We start from the raw sequence: 19,325 nt of genomic DNA on the forward strand, positions 1-19,325 counted from the left end.
TTGTTTTTTTATTTGTCTTTACTGAATTAATCAACTTTAACATTGTTAAGAAAAGTCACAGCCTCATGTTGTGAAAAGGATATTCAATAACTCGTCTTGGATATCTATACAAGAAACCTATCAATATCAAAAAAATATATAAACACAGGGAGATGGTAAACTGAAAATTACAAAAGTTTCTATAGTACATGAACTATCATACCATAGAAGATATCAGCTAATTAAACAACCAGTTTTTAGTCTATTTAACATATTGGCAACGAAACAGAAAAAAACAATTTCAGAATAAACATCAAACGTCAGAAATGAGCTTAGTTGATCAGAAATTTCATCCCTTATTCAAGACATCAAAAAAAAATCTTATCCTTTCATGCAGCATTGTTAATCAATGAATCTTAAACAGCTTTACATAACCTCTGCATTAGATATTCAAACACTGTCAGGAAACTATTTTTACTAACTTATTGTATACAAATCCCAATAGTAGAACTAAAAATATATATACATACATGTACACAATGTCAAACTTGGGAGAAAATGTTCTGTCATTGTGACATAAGTCAAGAGCTTTCTAAGTATCTAACAAGGGCCACAAATACAATCTGGATCTAGAAAGTGGAGGTATGCAGTCAGATGTAAGGCATGAAAGGGATTTCAAGTTACTTTAGTTATTCAAAGGGGAGATAAGGTAGATGGTATCTAACAATCTTTACTGAGAGGGACCAGCATGAGTCTGTTGATGTTCGACCAACAGGTGAGGAAAAGCAAAGGCTTTGTCACATTCTGTGCATTCATAAACAACTTCACCAACATGACTTTCTTGGTGCTGCTTGAGGAGAGACCACCGACTGAATGACTTGTAGCACATGTCACATCGGAAGCCTCCAACTTCTTTTTCAGCATGCAGTCTCCTATGCAAATACAGATCTTGTGCTGTACTGAATTCGCTCTGACATTGGGTGCACGCAAACCGTTTTTGAGCTGCATCCAATTTCAAACGATGCCTTCGCAAATGCTCTCTTAGATACCGCTGCACTGCAAAGGTTTTTCCACAGATCTCACATTTAAATGGCCTCTCCTTTAGGTGAATTTTATTTTGATGCTCTAAGAGAACACTTTTGGAGGAGAACTGCATTGAGCAATGAGGGCAATTGAACAAGTCCTCTCCAGTAACGTCAACCTCCTCCTCTTCTGCTGCTGGTTGATAAGTTGGAGGAGTTGCCTCAACTGATGGATTTGAGTAGTTGGACTCCTTCATCCCATGCTGTTGCTGGGAACAGTGGTGCTGAAGGAAAGTGTTGCTTCCCAAAAACCTCTGGCCACACTCTGTGCATTCAAATTCAGTCGCTGCTGTCAGGTGAGTTTGTTCATGTTCTTCAAGCTTGCGCCCAGAGGGAAATTTCATTTTGCAAATTTTGCATTCAAATGTACTATCAAGATGTATGGGGAAATGACCAATCAATTCAATGGCACTGGTAAAAGATTGACGGCAAACTGGACAAATGAAACTGTCTTTATCTTTACCTTCAGCGTTGCGTTTAATTGCTGCGGCGGGATCAACATGGGTTTTAAGATGGCTTAGGAAATGCTGAGAGGAAGAAAAACTACTGTTGCACTGATTACATGGATATTCACTTTTTGACAAAGATAAGTGATGAGTGTTCCTGTGCTTTTTCAAGTGAGATGCATGCAGATAGTATTTATCACAGTCTGAACAAGCGTATGGTCGCTCTTTGGCGGCCAAGCAGCCATGCTCTGAGAGCTGCTCTGGGTCTTTGAAGCGCTCATTACAAACACCACAACGATATTTAAACTCTTTTGTGAATACTGAGGATCTTTCTGAAGGTGAAGTAGAACTTTCCTGCTTTGCCCTCGCAAATGAAGGTGGGGGATGGTCGCCTGACTTGGAGTGGCTTTTCCGATGCTCAGCTCTGCTACTCTTGGAGAGAAACACACGATTGCAAATATCACATGGAAAGCTCTCTTCACGGTGGGTGGTCATGTGTTCTGCTAACTGAGAGGGTCCTGTGAAACTGCAGTCACACTTGGCACAACGGTATGGGCGGCTCTTACCATGAGTATGCTTATGTTTACGCAACGCAAAGAGAGAGACAAATCCTCTACCGCATGCCTGACACTGAAATTCAGATTTGTGCATTCGTTGATGCTGCTGCAGCTGAGATGCCTGGAAAAAGCATCTTCCACATTCTTCACATTCATGTGGCTTTTCTCCCAGGTGACACCGTTGATGATCCTCAAGGCTTTCTGATGTTGGGAATGTCTTGCCGCAGACATGGCACGGAAAGTAGGGTGCAGAGTCTGAATCACTGTCCTCACTGCCATTTTTTTCATCCTCATCACTTTCATCAGCTGTACTAACTTGATTGCTTGACTGTGGTTCAGTGCTGCTCTTTTCCTGCAAAGTACTTGCAAGTTCCTTCTGCTCTTTTTGATGCCATTTTCTATAGTGCCTTGATAGTGATTTTTTGACTGAATATTTCTTGTGACAGAAACGGCATGAGAATACATCAACTGGATGGTCTTCACTGCAATGATTAGATAAAGACGGTCTCGTCCAGAACCTTAGATTACAAAGTTTGCAAGCATAAGGTCTATTTGAGTCATGACATGTTCTATGTATTTCGAGATCAGCTGCGGTGAAAAATATCTGGGGGCAGTCAGGACAAGAGAAGTTGTGGTTAGTTTCATGAATCAACATGTGTCTTGTAAGATTTCCTGGATTAGAGCACACCCGTCCACATTTAGAACATGTATTACGCATTTTCTCTTGTTCCTTTCTTCCATGGTCTTCAAGGTGACTAATGAGCAATAAGCCATCTGTGAAGCTCTTATCACACTCTGAACATTGGTACTGCACAGCTTTCTTCTCTTTACTTGAGCTGCTTTGTACCTGATTTCCATCTAAATCTTGTGGGGATTTTTCGATGAATTCCTCTTTGCAGGAAAAATTGGTTTGCAAAACCCCACTGCCAGTTGCTGTAGAGGCTTCTTTGAAAACTAGAACAGAGTCATCCAGTGCAAAGTCAATCTGAGCTTTCAGAGGTACCTCCATCTGTTGGGTTGCTTTGCTCTCTGCAATATGTCCTGATCTACATTTCCTGAAGTGACTACGGAGAAGACTTCTATTCCAGAATCCTTTCTTGCATATCTTACAGCTAAAAGGGTGCTCCATTGAGTGTACACGCAGATGACCAGTTAGTCCAGCTTTATTTACTAAGGACATATTGCACACTGGGCAGACAAATCCCCTATTTAGAGCTGAATCCAATTTACAGGTAAATTTCGCAGAATCATTGAGCTTTTGGTCACAAGTCTCATCCAAAGGCTCTTCTTTGATCTTTGGGATATTTGACAGGTGATGTTGTAGGGGTGCTGTAGATGCTGGTGGAACCACTGTTTCCAGCTTGTGTGCATTTAAAAAATGCTCTTGTAGCTGTGAAAATAGCAAAAACCGAGAACTACAGTATGCACAAGAAAAGCCTTTTGGTGGGCTTTGCGAAGATGACTGTTTGCTTTGGCAAACTGTTGCTTTCGATAAACTTGGTTTTGTGGTGCAGTTTGTTTTGTGATTCTCAATATTGGCTTTAGAGAAAAATCCACCACATTTATCACAGAGCAATTTCTTTTGCTTTCCCATCTTGGTGCATTTTGGGAGATGACGCTGCACATAATCCTTCCTTATGAATCTCTCCCCGCAATAATCACAGGCAAAAGGCTTCTCTCCTGTGTGGAGGCGGTTGTGAACGGATAACTGCCAGCTGTTTTCAAAAGTACGGGGACAAAAGCTGCATACATATTTGTACTTTTTGTTAAAACAGGGCTGAATCCTCTGGATTATTCGGTTTCTCGACCCCTGAAATAGTTCCTTCACATTTTCTGTTGGATTAGTTCTAAGTGGTGGAGAAGCATTTGTTTCAGTGGGGACCTTTTTGCACCGCTTCTTCTTCTGATGCTTCTTCAGAGACGTTTCATGAGCGAATGAAGAGCCACATCGTGTGCACTTGAATAATTTAGCAAGATGGAACATCTGGTTATGTCGGAAAAGTTTAGACTGATTTGGGAAGCTTCTTGAACAGACTTTGCATTTAAAAATCTCTTGCGTTTCAGAAGGCTCGGTGCCAAACCTATTTTGCCAACCCTTGCCAACATCCTCCAAACTGATTTTGGGAATACAGACTTCCAGTCGCTGTTTTTTCCCTCTACAACGAGTCTGATGTACTTTCAGATGATCATGCCTGGAAAAGCAGCTGTCACAGGCTTTACAGCGATAAGGATTCACTTCATTATGAGTCAAAATGTGACGTCTCAGGTTTCGTGGTTTCATGAAAGTCTTGGTGCAGAATCTACACTTGTACTCATTTTCACCTTCTGCTCTCCTCTGTGCCCCCACTCTGAGAGCTGGCATGGTTAATGAGTTTGCTACAGCATTACTTTTGACATTCGACAGCCCCTCTTTGTAAACTCCGGTACAGAGAGTTTCATGCTGCAAACACATGGTCTTACTTCTATATCCGTGGCCACAGTGCACGCATCCGTAGGGTTGCACACCAGTATGTTTAAAAAGATGTCTCAAGAGAACTGATCTGTACCTGAAATTCTCTTTACAGTGAGGGCATTTAAACTGATGCAACTTGGATGCATTTGACTGAAGGAGTCTATCATGGACACTCTGGTTTGTCTGAGAAGTGCCTCTACTGAAATCGTTACTAAGAGAGTCAGTGTTTAGCTCTGTAGGCACCCCACATTTCTTCTGATGTTGATTTATCTTGGTACGTCCATAGGACTCGCCGCATCTTGAGCATAGAACGAGTGTGTTTGTCTTATGGCCTTGCTGATGACCTTTTAGTCGAATCTTTCTAGAAAATTCCCGTGGACAATAGGAACACTTGAATGGTCTCTTTGTCTCAGTGTTAGACTCTGGAGGTCCAGTTTGAGGAGGAAAACACTCCTGACTGTGACGTTTAAGGTACAAGTCACTCAAAAACAGTTTTCCACAGTTTCTGCAGGAGAGGGTTTTTTCTCCAGTGTGTTGGACCATGTGTCGCAGCAAATTCCGACGACAAGCGAACCTGCGTTTGCAGAATGGACACTGATTTGACGACGACCTAGTTATGTGTGTAAGACAATGTTTTCTGAGTACTTGAGCATCATCAAATGTTTTTTTGCATAAGGAACACTGCAATTGCACTGATGGTCTTTCCTCAAGCTGGGATGCCTTCTTTTCTTTATTTTTATGGGTTTCTAGGTGCCTAAGGAGATATACAGGAAACTCGAACTGTAGGTCACAGTCTGGGCATTGAAGCTTTCCCTTTTTAAGATGTGAGCTTCTATGCTGAATAAGTTCTCCAATAGTGGGAAGAATCTTTTTGCAGACAGTGCATTGTATCCTCCTCTGGTGTACAGCTTTATGACAAATCAGATGAGTACGTTTCTTGAATCCTTTTCCACATTCCAGACAGCAGTATGGTCTTTCACCCCGGTGATTGCGCTCATGTGACTTCAGTGACTGTGATGTGCCAAAATATTTTCCACAAAATGTACAGCTCAGGGAAAGAGTGACATTTTCTTCAATTGATGTTAAGCCATCCTCTCTCTCTTCAGCTTGTGTACTTCTTAGAGTTTCTGGTTTAGACATAGAGGAGAAAAATGAATTCCTGTATCTGAACATTTTGCCAGTGAGTTTAAACAACTCATGTTTCTTCATATGTCTGTATTTCCCAGAAGAATGACAAAAAACTGCGGGACAAAGATTGCATTTGTACCGTAGGGCAGTCTGGAAGGCTTTTGTAGCATGGGTTTTTTCTTTTTTCTGTTCATTTTCCTTTGACAGTATTTTGTCCTTATTTTCATTTGATTGTGTTTTCTGCTCCGTTCCTGTTTCCTTTCCTCCTTTTTTCTGTTCAACCTCTTGGAACAATTTTGCCCTCTCTATTGCGAGTCGAGAAAGACATTCTTTAAGGCAAACTGCCTGCCTAATATGTCTAAATCGGTTGGATGGTGAAGTAAAGATAGTGTGGCACAAGGGACACGGATATTTATTGCCAACCTTTCCCTTGCCATTCCACACAGAGTCTCTAACACAGTCACGCAAATGTCGAGCCCTGTTATAAGAGTACTTAAAAAGCCGTGGACAAAGAGGACATTTATATTTTTTACTTATCTCATTCTCAGCTTTTTGAGTTTTCTCACCAATGGGTTTTGTGGTACACTGATTTAAGGAAACTGTTAAACCCTTTCCCTTGTGTAAGTTGTAGAAGTGCTTTTTGGCCTTCTTTGCACTTACGAAACTTTTACCACATAATCTGCACAGGTTGGTCTTGGCGATATCAACAAGCTTTACATAACAGTTGGGCAGATTTGTATATGGTTTGTTCTGTACCAACTGCTTTTGTGGTGGTGTTTTAGTTTTGGGTGTTTCGGCAGATTTTGAAATTCGACGCCTTGCCCGTGAGCACCTACCAGATATTTTGTTGTGTCTCCGCAGGGTACCACCTTGTGCAAAATATGTTCCACATTCATTGCATTTATAAGGTGTTTCGCCAGTGTGAGTCCGCATATGGCTGATATACTGAACAAATTTTGAAAATCTGAGTTTGCACTTAATGCACCTGTGTCTGCCATGGCGTTTTACTTTCTTCTGTAATCTGGAGTCAGAAGAGAGCTGAGGGAATTTTTTTGTGACACCACACAGATGTTTTTCTGCTTGCTCATTCCTCATGAAATAGAGATTACAAGTTCCGCAAAATTGAAAATCGGGTACTGAATGACAACCATGATGGTGTTCAAATTGATGATCTACACTGGGGGTTGTGTGCTGGCAATCTCTGCAACGATACGATTTGCTCATTCCATTTACTGACTCCAGGGGCTCCAATATTACGATGGGCTGCAGATGTTTTCTCAGTTGTCTCGAGGAGGTTAACTGAACCGTTTGTCCTTCTGAATGGTCCATGTTGTAACTGTCAGGTCTGGCCACTGTTATTTTACTTGTGGCAAGTTTAGTTTCATCGTCAGATGAAGAGTCTTCTCCTGATAGAGGTTCACCATACAGCATGCCAAGCATGGAGTCTTCCTCTGTGGATCTGTCAAACTCTTCAATTGACTCTCCTGCATTTTCATCAACACCTCCTCCTAGACTTTGATCCTGGGACTGATGCTGATCTGCAGAAGAGGTTGCATTTGTATTTTCTGCTGGACTTTTCTGCTCCATTTTCTGAGTGTTTGAGGCATTTGGTTGTGAACAGGATTCTACACTCTTAGAAACACTTTGCCCAATAGGGCATTCACTCAGTTCAGGAATAGCATCTTTCAAATCTGACACCTTGCTGACCATTGTTTCTGAAGATTGACAGGTGTTTGACTCAATACCTTTCTTTTTACAGTCAGTTTGTATATTTTCATCTTGACTGTCAGTGGAGTTGGAATTTGGGGCATTCTGCTCTTCAGAGATCTCAATTCCTAATAAAGCCGATTCTTTTGTTTCCATTTTTAAGACTTGACTTTTGTCTTGCTTATCCTCTTTCATAATTCTGTCTTGACTTTCTGTGGAATTAAGATTACCCAATTCCTCATTTTCTTTATTTAATGATTCTGTCATTGTCTCTTTTGGTACTTCTTCTGTAGTCACAATATTTGGAGTAGGAGAAGTGACCTGCTCCTCCTCATTGGCTTCTGGGTACTCCTCGATTCTATTGCCAGTCACGTTTTCAAGGCCATTTATCAAGATGACTGGAGGATTTCCTAGTATGAGCTCTCTCTCCATATCGTCCTCTTGTTTCTGATCTTGACAGCCATCACTGTCGCTCCTATCCTCATTCCCTATATTTGCACCTGTGTGTGAAGAGGAGGAGGATATATTATTGTGTCCTGTGTAAGATTTGACTGTTTTTTCTGGACTTTCCACCTTCTCTTCTGAACACTTTACTAGGTTTTCTTCTGCTTTAACATTTGATGCATTTGGAAAATGTGCATTAATCTCTAACATGTCAGTACACAGACTCTCAGTTGGAAGCATACTTCCAGTATCGGTGAATGGCCATTCTGGGGAGTGTTTTCTACCAACACCAATTGCAGAGTTTGGAGCCGAATTACTTGCCATGAATTTACAAGAGGGCCTATTTTCAATGACATCTGCATTCGAGCAGTTACTGACATCTGAGTAGTCCTCAAGTAATGATGTAGCTAGGATTTCACAGTCTTGCTTAAGTTCTTGTAAATCCTTTTCAAGAGATGAAGGAAAAGTTCCTGATGTTGATAATCCATCTGTGCCAAAGTCTGTGATTTCCCCAGTTCCACAACTCGGCAAATCTTTTTCCATTTGTTCTTTAACAGCTTGCCATTGCGTTTCTTCGTAGTATTTTTGATAGGCACAGTCTGAACGAGAATTTTCAATACTGGGATTTGTGTTGATGTTTGAGTTGGTGGCAGGGGCCTCATACGAATCCACTGCGTCAGTGAAGTCATGTTCAATGAAGTTCTCCAAATGTTCTGCCTCTGATGTCCTTGGATCAGATGATAGTGGTGGGATGTTATGGAGGTATGAATCCCACCCATGAGCCATTCTCTGCATGGACCAGAAGATGGGGCTTATTCGACCCAATCCTGAAAACACAGAAAAGCATAGAATTATTTAAAAAAAGTAACTAAGAAATATAGTTAAGAAATGTAGACAAGAACGGGGAAAAAATATCTGACCTTTTCTTCAATATATAAGGACAGTCCAGGATGATCAGAAGTTACAACTGAGTGGAAATCTAAAAAAAAGAATATATATTTTCTATTACTATGGAAACATTACAAGATACCAAAACAAAAAACTTCTGCCTGTCCAAGCTAGGCTCAATAAACGCCATGGAGCCTTTGGGTGGACTCGTAAGTATCTTTGAGACATGCAGTGAACTCCAGAGATCCCCTGGACATTCTCCAGAAGGACTGCATTTGTGAAAACAAATGTCCCAGTGACAGCCTCCGGATTTTCTGCCGACTACATCCAGCCAGTCCCCTTGTATAAAGTCTGCAGAAAGTAGGGCTGTGCTCAAAAAATCGATATGGCAATACATCGTGACGTCCTCCTTGCTGATGTATGTATCGATGCAGATGCTACTGTATCGATATGGCATCAAATGCTGTGACGGTAGTCTTGAAAACGAAACATCACCTATGGTGCAGTGCACAATAATGCCAATAGGTGGCAGCATAAGCAAAAACAGCACACGTCTCAATTCAAAACAAACATGGAAGGAAACACTGAAAAACTGGCAGAGTTATTGCACGTGAAATGCATTCCGCACAGTCTGAATTTGGCCGCTCAAAGTGCACTCAAGACGCCCACTGTTTCCTGTAAACTGGGAAGAACTCGCAGCATCATGGCTTTTTTTTTAGGAAAAGCACAATTGCAAGCCATGCCCTGAATGAAAAGCAGAAGCTACTTAATCTCCCCGAGCACAAGCTCATGACGCTTCTTAGAGCAATTTGCGCCGCATTACTCTCCACTGAGGTGCGGAAGAATGCCAAGGAGTTGTGGACCTTAACTGAAGCGGACCTGGCCTGTGCTGAAGATGTGGCTAAAGCCCTGAAGCCGCTAAAAGTTGCAACACTCGTAATGACAGAAGAAAAGACCCCTACGCTGCCTGTTATAGCACCGCTGCATGCCCAGCTGTGCAACGGCGCTCATGTCCAAGCAACAGACTCTGCACTTACGAGGGACATTAAAACACTCCAGGGATCTTGGGAAGAGATACGTGAGAGACAGATCCTTTCTGTGCATCGTTTTTTTATTATAATTTTGTCTTTATAAAAGAACTGATATATTCTGTGGACATTCTTACAGCAAATAGAAGTGCACTTAAGTCAAGTGAAACCAGAATATTATGGCTATTTTAAGTTTAAAAGTTAAGGAATATTTTATTTGCATTTATCAATAACTCTGGGATTAGAAAGATAATTATTTTATTTTACTTGTAAGATCTTTGTTGGCTTTGCCTTTGTTGTTATATGGAATAATAAAGAACAGCTGGTGTAGTAAATTCTGTGCAGGACATGGTCATTATTCAAAAGCAACGTGTTTCGTGATACGTATCGTATCGTGGCCTCTGTATCGTGATATGTATCGTGAGGTTGTAGGCAATGCCCAGCCCTAGCAGAAAGTGCAGAGGAGCAGATCCAGGAGCAGCAGGAGATCCTCTGCTGGATTCACCGCGAGAGAGTGGGCATGTTGATGACATTTCTAACACGCGACAGACGCAAAAGCAAAAAGAGTACAAACATCTGCAGCCAGCAGCAGCACATGTGCTAATGTTTTGGCAACTGTAGCCGTGCACACCAGTATGTCAGGAGTGGGAGCGAGATAAGAGAAAAATGAAAAAGTTAACGAAAACTTGAGCGACAGCGTGACCAAAGGAGACACCTAAACGGACACAGCCCAAGGCTCAAAAGATGAAGACATTGCTGAAAAGAAGGATCAGAGGAATGTGGAAGTGTGAAGATATTTTGGCTATTTAAAGTCGAACAAGAAGCAGAGTAGCGTGCAATGCAAATTGTGTCGAAAGCATGTTCCCACAAAGACAGGTAAAACCACTCATCTTTCTTACCATCTGAAGCAGAAATGTCAGAAGTAGTGATTTGATATCGTGATATACACTGCTCGAAACAATTATACACTTACTCGTCACAGTATAACATCACGTCAGTTAAACTTCAGGGATATCAATCTGTCTATTTAGAAAGCACAACTGATTGTGAATCAATTTAACCTGCTTTGGTGCAATTAAAAGTGACAACAGGTGTAAGGGAGATGCAAAAGCAAGACAAACTCCAAAAAGGGAATGTTTTTTTGCATGTGGTAGTCACAGACTTTGCTCTATCCTTATCCTTCCTGACTGATTCTTCTCTAGTTTTGTGTTCTGCTACTGTCATTACTGATAGCATGAGGAGGTACCTGCAGCCCGATCAGGTTGCACAGGTAGTCAAGCTCCTCCAGGATGTCACATCCATACCTGCGGTCGCAAGAAGGTTTGGTGCATCTCCCAGCACAGTTTCAAGAGAATAGAGGAGATGCCAGGAGACCGGCCATTATACAAGGCCGTAGAAGGGCATCAACCCAGCAGCAGGACCGGTACCTGCTCCTTTGTGCAAGGTGGATCAAGAGGAGCACTGGCAGAGCCCTACAAAATGACCTGCAGCAGACTACTGTTGTGCATGTTTCTGACCAAACTGTCAGAAACAGACTCAATGAGGGTTGCATGAGGGCCCGACGTCCTCTAGTGGGACCTGTGCTCACAGCCCAGCACTGTGCAGCTTTATTGGCATTCGCCAGAAAACACCAGAATTAGCTCTCTTCACAGATGAGCAGGTTTACACTGAACCGCAGTGGTGAACGTTATGCTGGCTGTAACATCATCCAGCATGACCGGTTCAGCTGTGGGTCAGTGATGGTCTGGGAAGGCATATCCTGCGAGGGTTGCACAGACTGCTGTTAGGTACCGGGATGAAATCCTCAGAGGAATTGTCAGACCCCACTGGTGCAGTGGGCCCTGGGTTCCTCCAGATGCATGACAATGTCCGACCTCATGTAGCCAGAGTGTGAGGCAGTTGCTGGATGACGAAGGCATTGATGCCATTGACTGGCCCTCACGTTCCCCTGACCTAAATCCAATTGAGCACCTATGGGACGTTATGCATCGGTGTATCCGAAGCCGCCAAGTACCGCCACAGACTGTCCAGGAGCTCAACGATGCCCTGATCCAGGTCTGTTAGGAGATCCCCAAGGACACCATCGGCCGACTCATCAGGAGCATGCCCAGACGTTGTTGGGAGGCCATACACAGTACTGAGTCACATTATAAAGGTGCCGTGATGAAATTCACACCAGTTGGATCAGCCCGTGATTTCACTTTTTATTTAGACTTTCTGTGTGGTGGAATCCTGCCCTCAGTGGGTTGATGATTTTGGTTTCCAGTGGCCTTTGTTACATAATTTTGTTCTAAACAAATGATACAATGTACATCAGTGAAGACTTTCAACTTAAATAATTCATTCATCAAGATCTGATGTGTTATTTAAGTATTCTACAAAAAAATTTGAGCAGTGTATATCGATATTGACTGATTTGAAATAAATGTGTGGTAAGACTTTTTTTCCATATCGCCCTGCCCTACCTTCAAGTAATAAATAAAAAGAAACAGAACAGTGGTATGTAGGAAAACTATGAGATTTCAGTTATCAGGTATAGCTCAATGACTGTAAGAAGACAACTGTCATCACTGTGTTCCAGAGAATTAAAGAAGTAATGCTTTATTGCTCTCTCAACTGACTAGTTGGGTATCATTCATGCTGGATAATTGGAAAACATTGCAAGCACACTAAATAAGAAGAAAGCAATCATTACATTAACTTCCTGCATCTACCGAACCTTAATTTTCTATTCCTGGGCCACCTCCCACCAACCATGTCCATCTACACTTCAGTGCACTAACGTTAACCATCGATGTGGAATCACCACAACTCCAACAGAGCCAAAGCTTTCCAGCGACAAGTCCAACAGCACAACAGCAGTAATGTTTATGAAGATTCTCAGTCATTCAGGTCATGGGATCTTCAGGGGTTATGTCTATGGCAACTTGTCTTGCTGGTAAATATTTGAAGGGGACCCATTATGCTTTTTCAGTCATTCCTTGTCCTCTAATGGGTTGTTCAGTGTTTTGTGAATGTGTTAGGTGTGCATGGTTCGAAATAACAAAGTTCGCAGCAGACGGAGCTCCTCTCTCTCACAGTAAACACTTTAGTAGAGGGTGGTGAAACGGCTCCTAGCAGAGTTTTCAACTACAACCGCCACATCTCTACGTCAAAATGGGGATCAATAGCATAATATATGCCAAGCGGCTAGTCGAACAAGCCCCCAACTAAAACGGCAAAGCAAAACCTAAGGGGTTCTGTGAGGAGGGAGGAGGAGAGAGCAGCGTTTGTAATGAGCATTTACTGCTGCCTTCAGGTACTGTTGGAAAATCAAAACACTACAGAGTACAACCAAGCTAAAGCATCTCGTGTACAGTTTGACTATTTACTAAAGCACAGCACGCTGTGGAACTGTTTTTTTGTGAACATATTTGAAATGAATTACACCTGTACAATAAAAATAATCTTGAGTGTTGTGTTTAATTGCAGCAATGTCTGTTCACAGCTTTCTTTCGTCCTGTACTTAAAGGGATAGTTCACTAATAAAATTTAAATTCACTCTTCTCTACAACAGTGTTGCAGCCAAATTCTCATTCACACCATGTTTTTAGCCTAAATGATGGTAGTAGCGACGCTACCGGAACTATGCTATTATGCACCCCGCACGATGCTATTATGCACCCCGCACGCACCCTTGGGCGAGAGCTTGTGTGTAGTGTGTCAACAGCTCGTTTTTAAAATATGTAACAATTTGAAAATCCTAAGTGTAAAGGTGTAAGTGAAGCAACAGAAAAACCAGAAAACGGAGGAGCAATGTTGTGACAAATCCTTGTCAGGCTGCTTTTACTTTTCCTCCCACTCAACCTTTTGACTCTTGCCAGACAATAGTAAGCTCAGGGGGAATCTGAACTTCAAAATAGATTTTTGCACTTAAAAAGGAAAGTGGATGTTTCCTCAACCTCTAACCCCAAATATCCTTCATCAGAAAGGGATACATCAATGAGAGTGACCATATACAGTTTCATTCTATATTTTAGACGTATTCTTTAAAGACAGACTTAGGAAGATCTTATCCTCTAAAGGCAACATAGGGAGTTACATGTGACACAAATCAAATGCTACACAGAGGGGGAGATTTTTCATGATGAGGCTGTTAGAGCAGCCGATTTACTACTGGCAAATGGTGATATATAGGCCGTTATACACAGTGGATTGCCATGGCCCTTAAAATGTGGATGACCGTAGCACTGGAATGGAACTCTGGAAACAAACTTGAAAAAAACACTCTAAAAAGTAATTAAAATTTCTGGTCATGCACATAAATCTTAGTAATGCTTTATTCACAATCTCTTTTGACAGTCAAAATACCTAAATATGTGGTGGACTTGAAACTACCCAAAGAGAACATTCTGTCTCTTATTCCTCTTCACTCTGCTTTAGTTTCAACTCAAGGCTGTAAAATATGCCGTCTTAGCTTCTATTGGCAACTGACTGGTCTTCAGCAAATGAAAACACCTCAGTGTGCAAGGCGAGTACTGGGTGCCATGGTGGCAGGACACTGTATTTCCTCCCTCTAGTTGTAGCGTGCCATTTAGACCTAGTGACTTGTGGGTACTGCACCACCAGGGTTCTCTGCTTAAGGGGCCAGCAGGTCGCATACTCAACAGCAAACAGAACAAACAAAAGACAGAAAGTGTCAACCAACAATACATAGGATGGACAATTAGGAACAATTTATAGGCCCAAGGATAGAGGACAAATAAAAACTATGGTTTTGCAGAAAAAAGGGAAGTCTGCTTTTTGTTCGGGGGATATCGTGGCTTTCAAAACGTGGGACTACAGTCAAGGAATCTTGCAATTGTCTGCGGATTATACCAAATTGGATTACTTCCACAGGATTACCAAATCATGGATCCCTAATGCCGAACAGACTGTGGTGAGCCTGTGCGTTTCCAATCGCGCAAGTATCGCTGCGTCTCTCCATTGTTTTCCCCTATATATTATTTCGCCTTAGTTTGGACAATCATTCAGTGGACTACTAATTTATAAATGTTAACTTTCTGTTAACCCGGGGAACTATTGTGCTTTTGTGTGACCTGTTTTGTGTTGTATGAAATATATTGCAGACAGGCCTTGATGTTAAAGTGCCGACCGTGTCGGGTTAGATTAAATTTTTTTGGACCTTAATACACAGTGTTTACCTATGAAACTGTTTTTTCGTCAATTGATAATTGTACCTTAGTTACTGTGAGGCAAACGCAGGTGTTTTCTTCATACTTTATGATTTTCTCACCATTTTGTGTTACCAGGTATTACACATTGACTCAACAGGAGTCAGATCCGCCCGCACCTTAAAATTTTGCGTATGTACATTTCCCAATGTTGACAGAGACCATAAGAATGGTTCTATTCTTGGTCTACTTGGTAGCATGTCTTGTCTCTCAGTGGCTGGACAAGCCAATAAAATTGCCCCTACTTCTCCCTCAATGAATTTCACCATCATACACACCAACCCCTCCAAAATCTTCTCTCCTTCGTGGCAATAATTTCTTTATGAGCGCTGTTCAACATTTATTAGCTCCAAAATTTCAACTTAATCAGTTATGTGTCGGATACTATTTTTAAAAGAGAGCGATGTATAAATGCTCACAAAAGCCTAGTAGACTTACGTAGGCTATGATGTTGGATCTGTGGAGTGCAATTGTACAAGATAAGTAGGGTTGGGTACCGTTCACAATTGAACGGATACCAGTACCAGGACTTTGGTTACTGTACCCAACTATATTTCTTTCAGTACTTTACTCTCTCTGTATAACAAAACTAGGGTTTTTCCTGCATGGAGGTGGCCATCAAATTTCATGCCACCTCCACCCCTGACAAAATTCTAGTACATTGGAACACACAAACAGTGGGATCGGACACATGTGTAAACTCAGTCTGGACCAAAAATGACAGAATTTGTAAACTTAGACAATGTTTGGAGAGCCGGAGGCAAAGGTTGGGCGTGCTCAGTTTGGCTCGATTTGATTGGTAGAGCACAGTGCGAATGATAGAAACACAGAGGAGCAGTAAATTACTGACAGCAGGTAAAAACTATAAAAAATAAAAATGTTATGGTCCAAACATGTACAGGTGAAAAGACCCAAATAAACACTGTAAGTGGACATAGTGGAAATGTGCCTGGCTCCCTGGATGTCTGCCTTGATGATGCTGGGGCCAGGCTTTGTGCACTCTGACGGTACCTGGGTCTGGGTCAGGGTCCGTGCCCTAGCACCGTGCATGGCTCCCTGGGTGTCTGCACCATTGATTCGCCATTGTTTTGACTGTGTGCGCTGATCAGAAATGAGCTTGGCTTGATCAAGTTCCAGGGGTAAGTGACATGGTCTTGCTCTCTCTCTTCATCCAAGGTATACTCTCTCTTTCTCTTAATGTTACTCACTCATACATACTAACATACTACATACCAACATAATTCGGTCGGTACCCTTCAAAGTACAGGGTTCGTTACCCAACCGGAACAAACTGCTTGGGGACACACTTCTAAGTGTGGTGGTGGGGAGGACAATATGATGTAAAGCCATTAAATCAGCACATTAACTAAAGGTTTATGCTCAATTGTTCAACAGAGTGGACCTAAAAAAAAAACCTACAATGTGTGAACGTATTTATTTGCGGATATGCAATTATGATTCTGGTAGGGTACAATTTGTACAATACCCAGACTAGTAAGGAGCATTTTGTTGGGTGTGTGTCTGTTGGGGGTCAGAAGTTTACACAGCTACAGTGAGATGCTCACCCTTTTGCAAGAAGCAGGGGTGCGTGTGTATGATAAACAAGTTGTAATAAATACTTATTGCGTTAAACTATAAGCCAACATGAAAACCAATAGTTTACAATTTACAGTGTTGTTTTTATAGCTACATGGCTGTAGCTCATTTTTGTCATTTTGTATAAATGATCCCAGTAATCTGAACATGATTTCTTTTAATTTCCAGGTGGGGACAATCCAAAATATTAATACCTATTCAGAATTAATAAAAAACTTGCTGTGGGTATCTAACAAACTTGGTGGCCACTTGTACAAAAATAACATTTAATTTAATCCATTAATACCGATCAGCCATAAATTCTACCTTTGCAGATTTGACACTGTCAGGGTATTAGTTTAAGTATATGGTCATTAGAACAAGTTCTCTGTGCTGTTGGAGTGGACTGTATTATACGTATCTAACGTGAGAGGGGAAGTATGTCAGACAAACAAAACAAGGCACTACAAAACCACCACAAAATAAAATAAACATACAGAGATTAGTTTTACTGCACGATGTGAAGTGCTTCTTAATACAAAACGGCCACTGGGAAGCGGTGTGTCGCCCATGTCCTGTCTGTGTTATTGTGTGATGCTGCACTTTTAAGCCAACCTGGACTGGGGACAGCAGGGAGGAAGAAAACGGCAGAGAGCTCAACAAACACTCAAACATCCCCAACAGCACTGCGGTCAGCCACGTGTTAGATCATTTTACACCAGCGGTTCGTGCTCGGAGAGCAGCAAGCTAGCTGTCTTAGTGGCTAACACAATGCTAGCTAGCATGAATAACAAGCAGCTAATGGCTTCTCAGAAGCTGGTCTTGGGGAGAGGACCTTACCAGATAGGTGCTGCGTGTCGCTCCGGAGTGCTTCGCCGCCGGGTTTCCTTCGTGGCTCCACGGCTACATCGTCCGAGTTGTTAACAATCACTTAGCAGAGTTCCTTCAAAGACACCACGTCTCGGTTTTCTTTACCAGTCCTCAGAGAAAGCGGTTGTCCTCCTTGCAGATGGCTTCCGTCTTCTCCGGGAAACGCTCACAGGAGACCCCCCTTTCTTTCCCCTTTCTGTACCGTAAGTGGAGGGTGGTTTGTTCCAAAAAGCCTCGTGTTTTACCGCACAGTGTGGCCTATATAGTCCGTTCAGCTCTGGACGGCGGCGATGGCCACAGATCCGCCTCCATTATCTTTATTTGCGCATTTTCACACAATGTGCCCGGAGTTGCACGTACATTACACAACCGCCTGATTGGGACCAATAACAAGGTGCAGAGAGCCCGGGAGAGCCCGCCCCCTCCGTGTTCTGTGCTCGTCACTGCCAGAGCCTGACGCGGAGGACGAGTCCTTCCGGTCGACAGTCCCGCGGTTCCCTCTCTGCTGGTGCAGCTGCCTCGGTGCTGCCTGCAGCTTTACCTCTGCAGACAGTGGTTGTGCTGAGCCACGAAGTCCTCAGTGGGGCTTCAGGGCTCCAATGTGCAGGCTCAGTACCACACTGTGGATGTTGCATCAGTATCATCAGAGTTATTGGGGCACTAAGTCAGACGTGGTCGGTCCTTAAAGGGTTAACAAGTGCCACACAACCATTTTGTGTGCAGGACTTGCTTCAAAATGGCGCCACCCCCTTGTGTTCTGCTCCATAACCCCCTAGGTTGAGGGGGAAGAACCATTAACCAGTGGGTGGACACATTGTTGTATACATATTGAGGGGAAACCCCAAACCTGTAATTTTTTTGGCATGAACAGGGACTTCAGTAAGTGTTTGGTAATGTGAGACCATTACTTTACTTCCTCTAACCATTGAATTTATGCATCCATCTGGATTACTTTGGTGTTACCTCATAAAGTACAAAGTAACTGATCTAAGGTCACTCAGTTTGTATAACTGTGAACTATAATATTTAGCAAATTGATTTGTTACCCCTTTTTCACCATAAACCCCCCTCCCCCCCAAAAAAAATTAAAATAATAGCCTCCTTTTTTTGGATTTGATGCAGCTAATAATTCTCTGGATCCTCTGCAACACTCACTTGGTCTCCTTATTATGGGGGTTTGCCCCCTAAATGCTTCTTTAAGGCATGATGTTTAGTTTTACATATTTAGTTACTGCGCCATTTTCAAAACCAAGCCCTGACATTAAGATCCATTTTACAAACTGGACCCTGACCTTGTCTGCACCCCCATTGATAGCAATATCACACTTTCCCCAATTAAAGCTCAAGCTCTTTGTCAGCATACTATATGAAAAATAGGATATGAAAAAACAACACAAATCCTTCCCAATTTTAAAATGTTAACCAGCCTCATCCAGTACAATGTACTGCTGCCCCTGTGCTACCTGAAACCTCAGCAACAGGCAATTAAATAACTTGAAATGTAGCTGCTCTGAGCACTTCCTGGATGTCATCAATGCTTAGAAGAAATGGCCTCTACAAGGCCTGAAGCAAACTAGTTTGAAGAGCAGGTCCAACCATGGCCTGAGACATAAGTGCTTACAACAATTGTGAACGAGATAATAAACCTACTGTCATAGATTGGGTCATGCATGGAGATGTTGTAATGGATCAAATGGAAGATCAAAGGAGGGTAGCAGGCTGAGGGGGTTGTCCACTAACAGGAAGGTGGGTAGTTTGATCCCTGGCTCCTCCAGTCATGCCTGGCCTTGAGCTATACCACCAGTGTGTGAATTGTGTGTGATAGATCAAGTGCAGCATATGGTAGAGTATAGTATATATTATAGCGCTGTATGAATGTATGGTTGTGTGCGTGTGTGTGGGGGGTTATAGTGTAAAACACTTTGAGTGGTTGCTTAGACTAGAAAAGACCATTTA

The 19,325-nt window shown here is 42.3% G+C and overlaps 1 protein-coding gene across 2 annotated transcripts; it reads right to left on the reverse strand.

Annotated features, from left to right (window-relative positions):
* znf1035 (zinc finger protein 1035) lies at positions 1–17,879 on the reverse strand. Of its 2 annotated transcripts, XM_035162513.2 has the most exons (3): positions 17,340–17,879; positions 8,716–8,774; positions 1–8,622 (listed from the first exon to the last, which is right to left on the reverse strand). In XM_035162513.2, the coding sequence occupies exon 3, from the start codon at positions 8,588–8,590 to the stop codon at positions 710–712; it is 7,881 nt and encodes a 2,626-aa protein (XP_035018404.1). In that variant the 5' UTR covers positions 8,591–8,622; positions 8,716–8,774; positions 17,340–17,879; the 3' UTR covers positions 1–709. The 2 variants fall into 2 exon arrangements, with proteins under 2 accessions (XP_035018404.1, XP_035018405.1); XM_035162514.2 differs by lacking the exon at positions 8,716–8,774.
* Positions 17,880–19,325: the final 1,446 nt, after the last annotated feature.

The sequence above is a fragment of the Hippoglossus stenolepis genome, chromosome 8 (genome assembly GCF_022539355.2).
Source record: "Hippoglossus stenolepis isolate QCI-W04-F060 chromosome 8, HSTE1.2, whole genome shotgun sequence".
Taxonomy (NCBI): Eukaryota; Metazoa; Chordata; class Actinopteri; order Pleuronectiformes; family Pleuronectidae; genus Hippoglossus; species Hippoglossus stenolepis.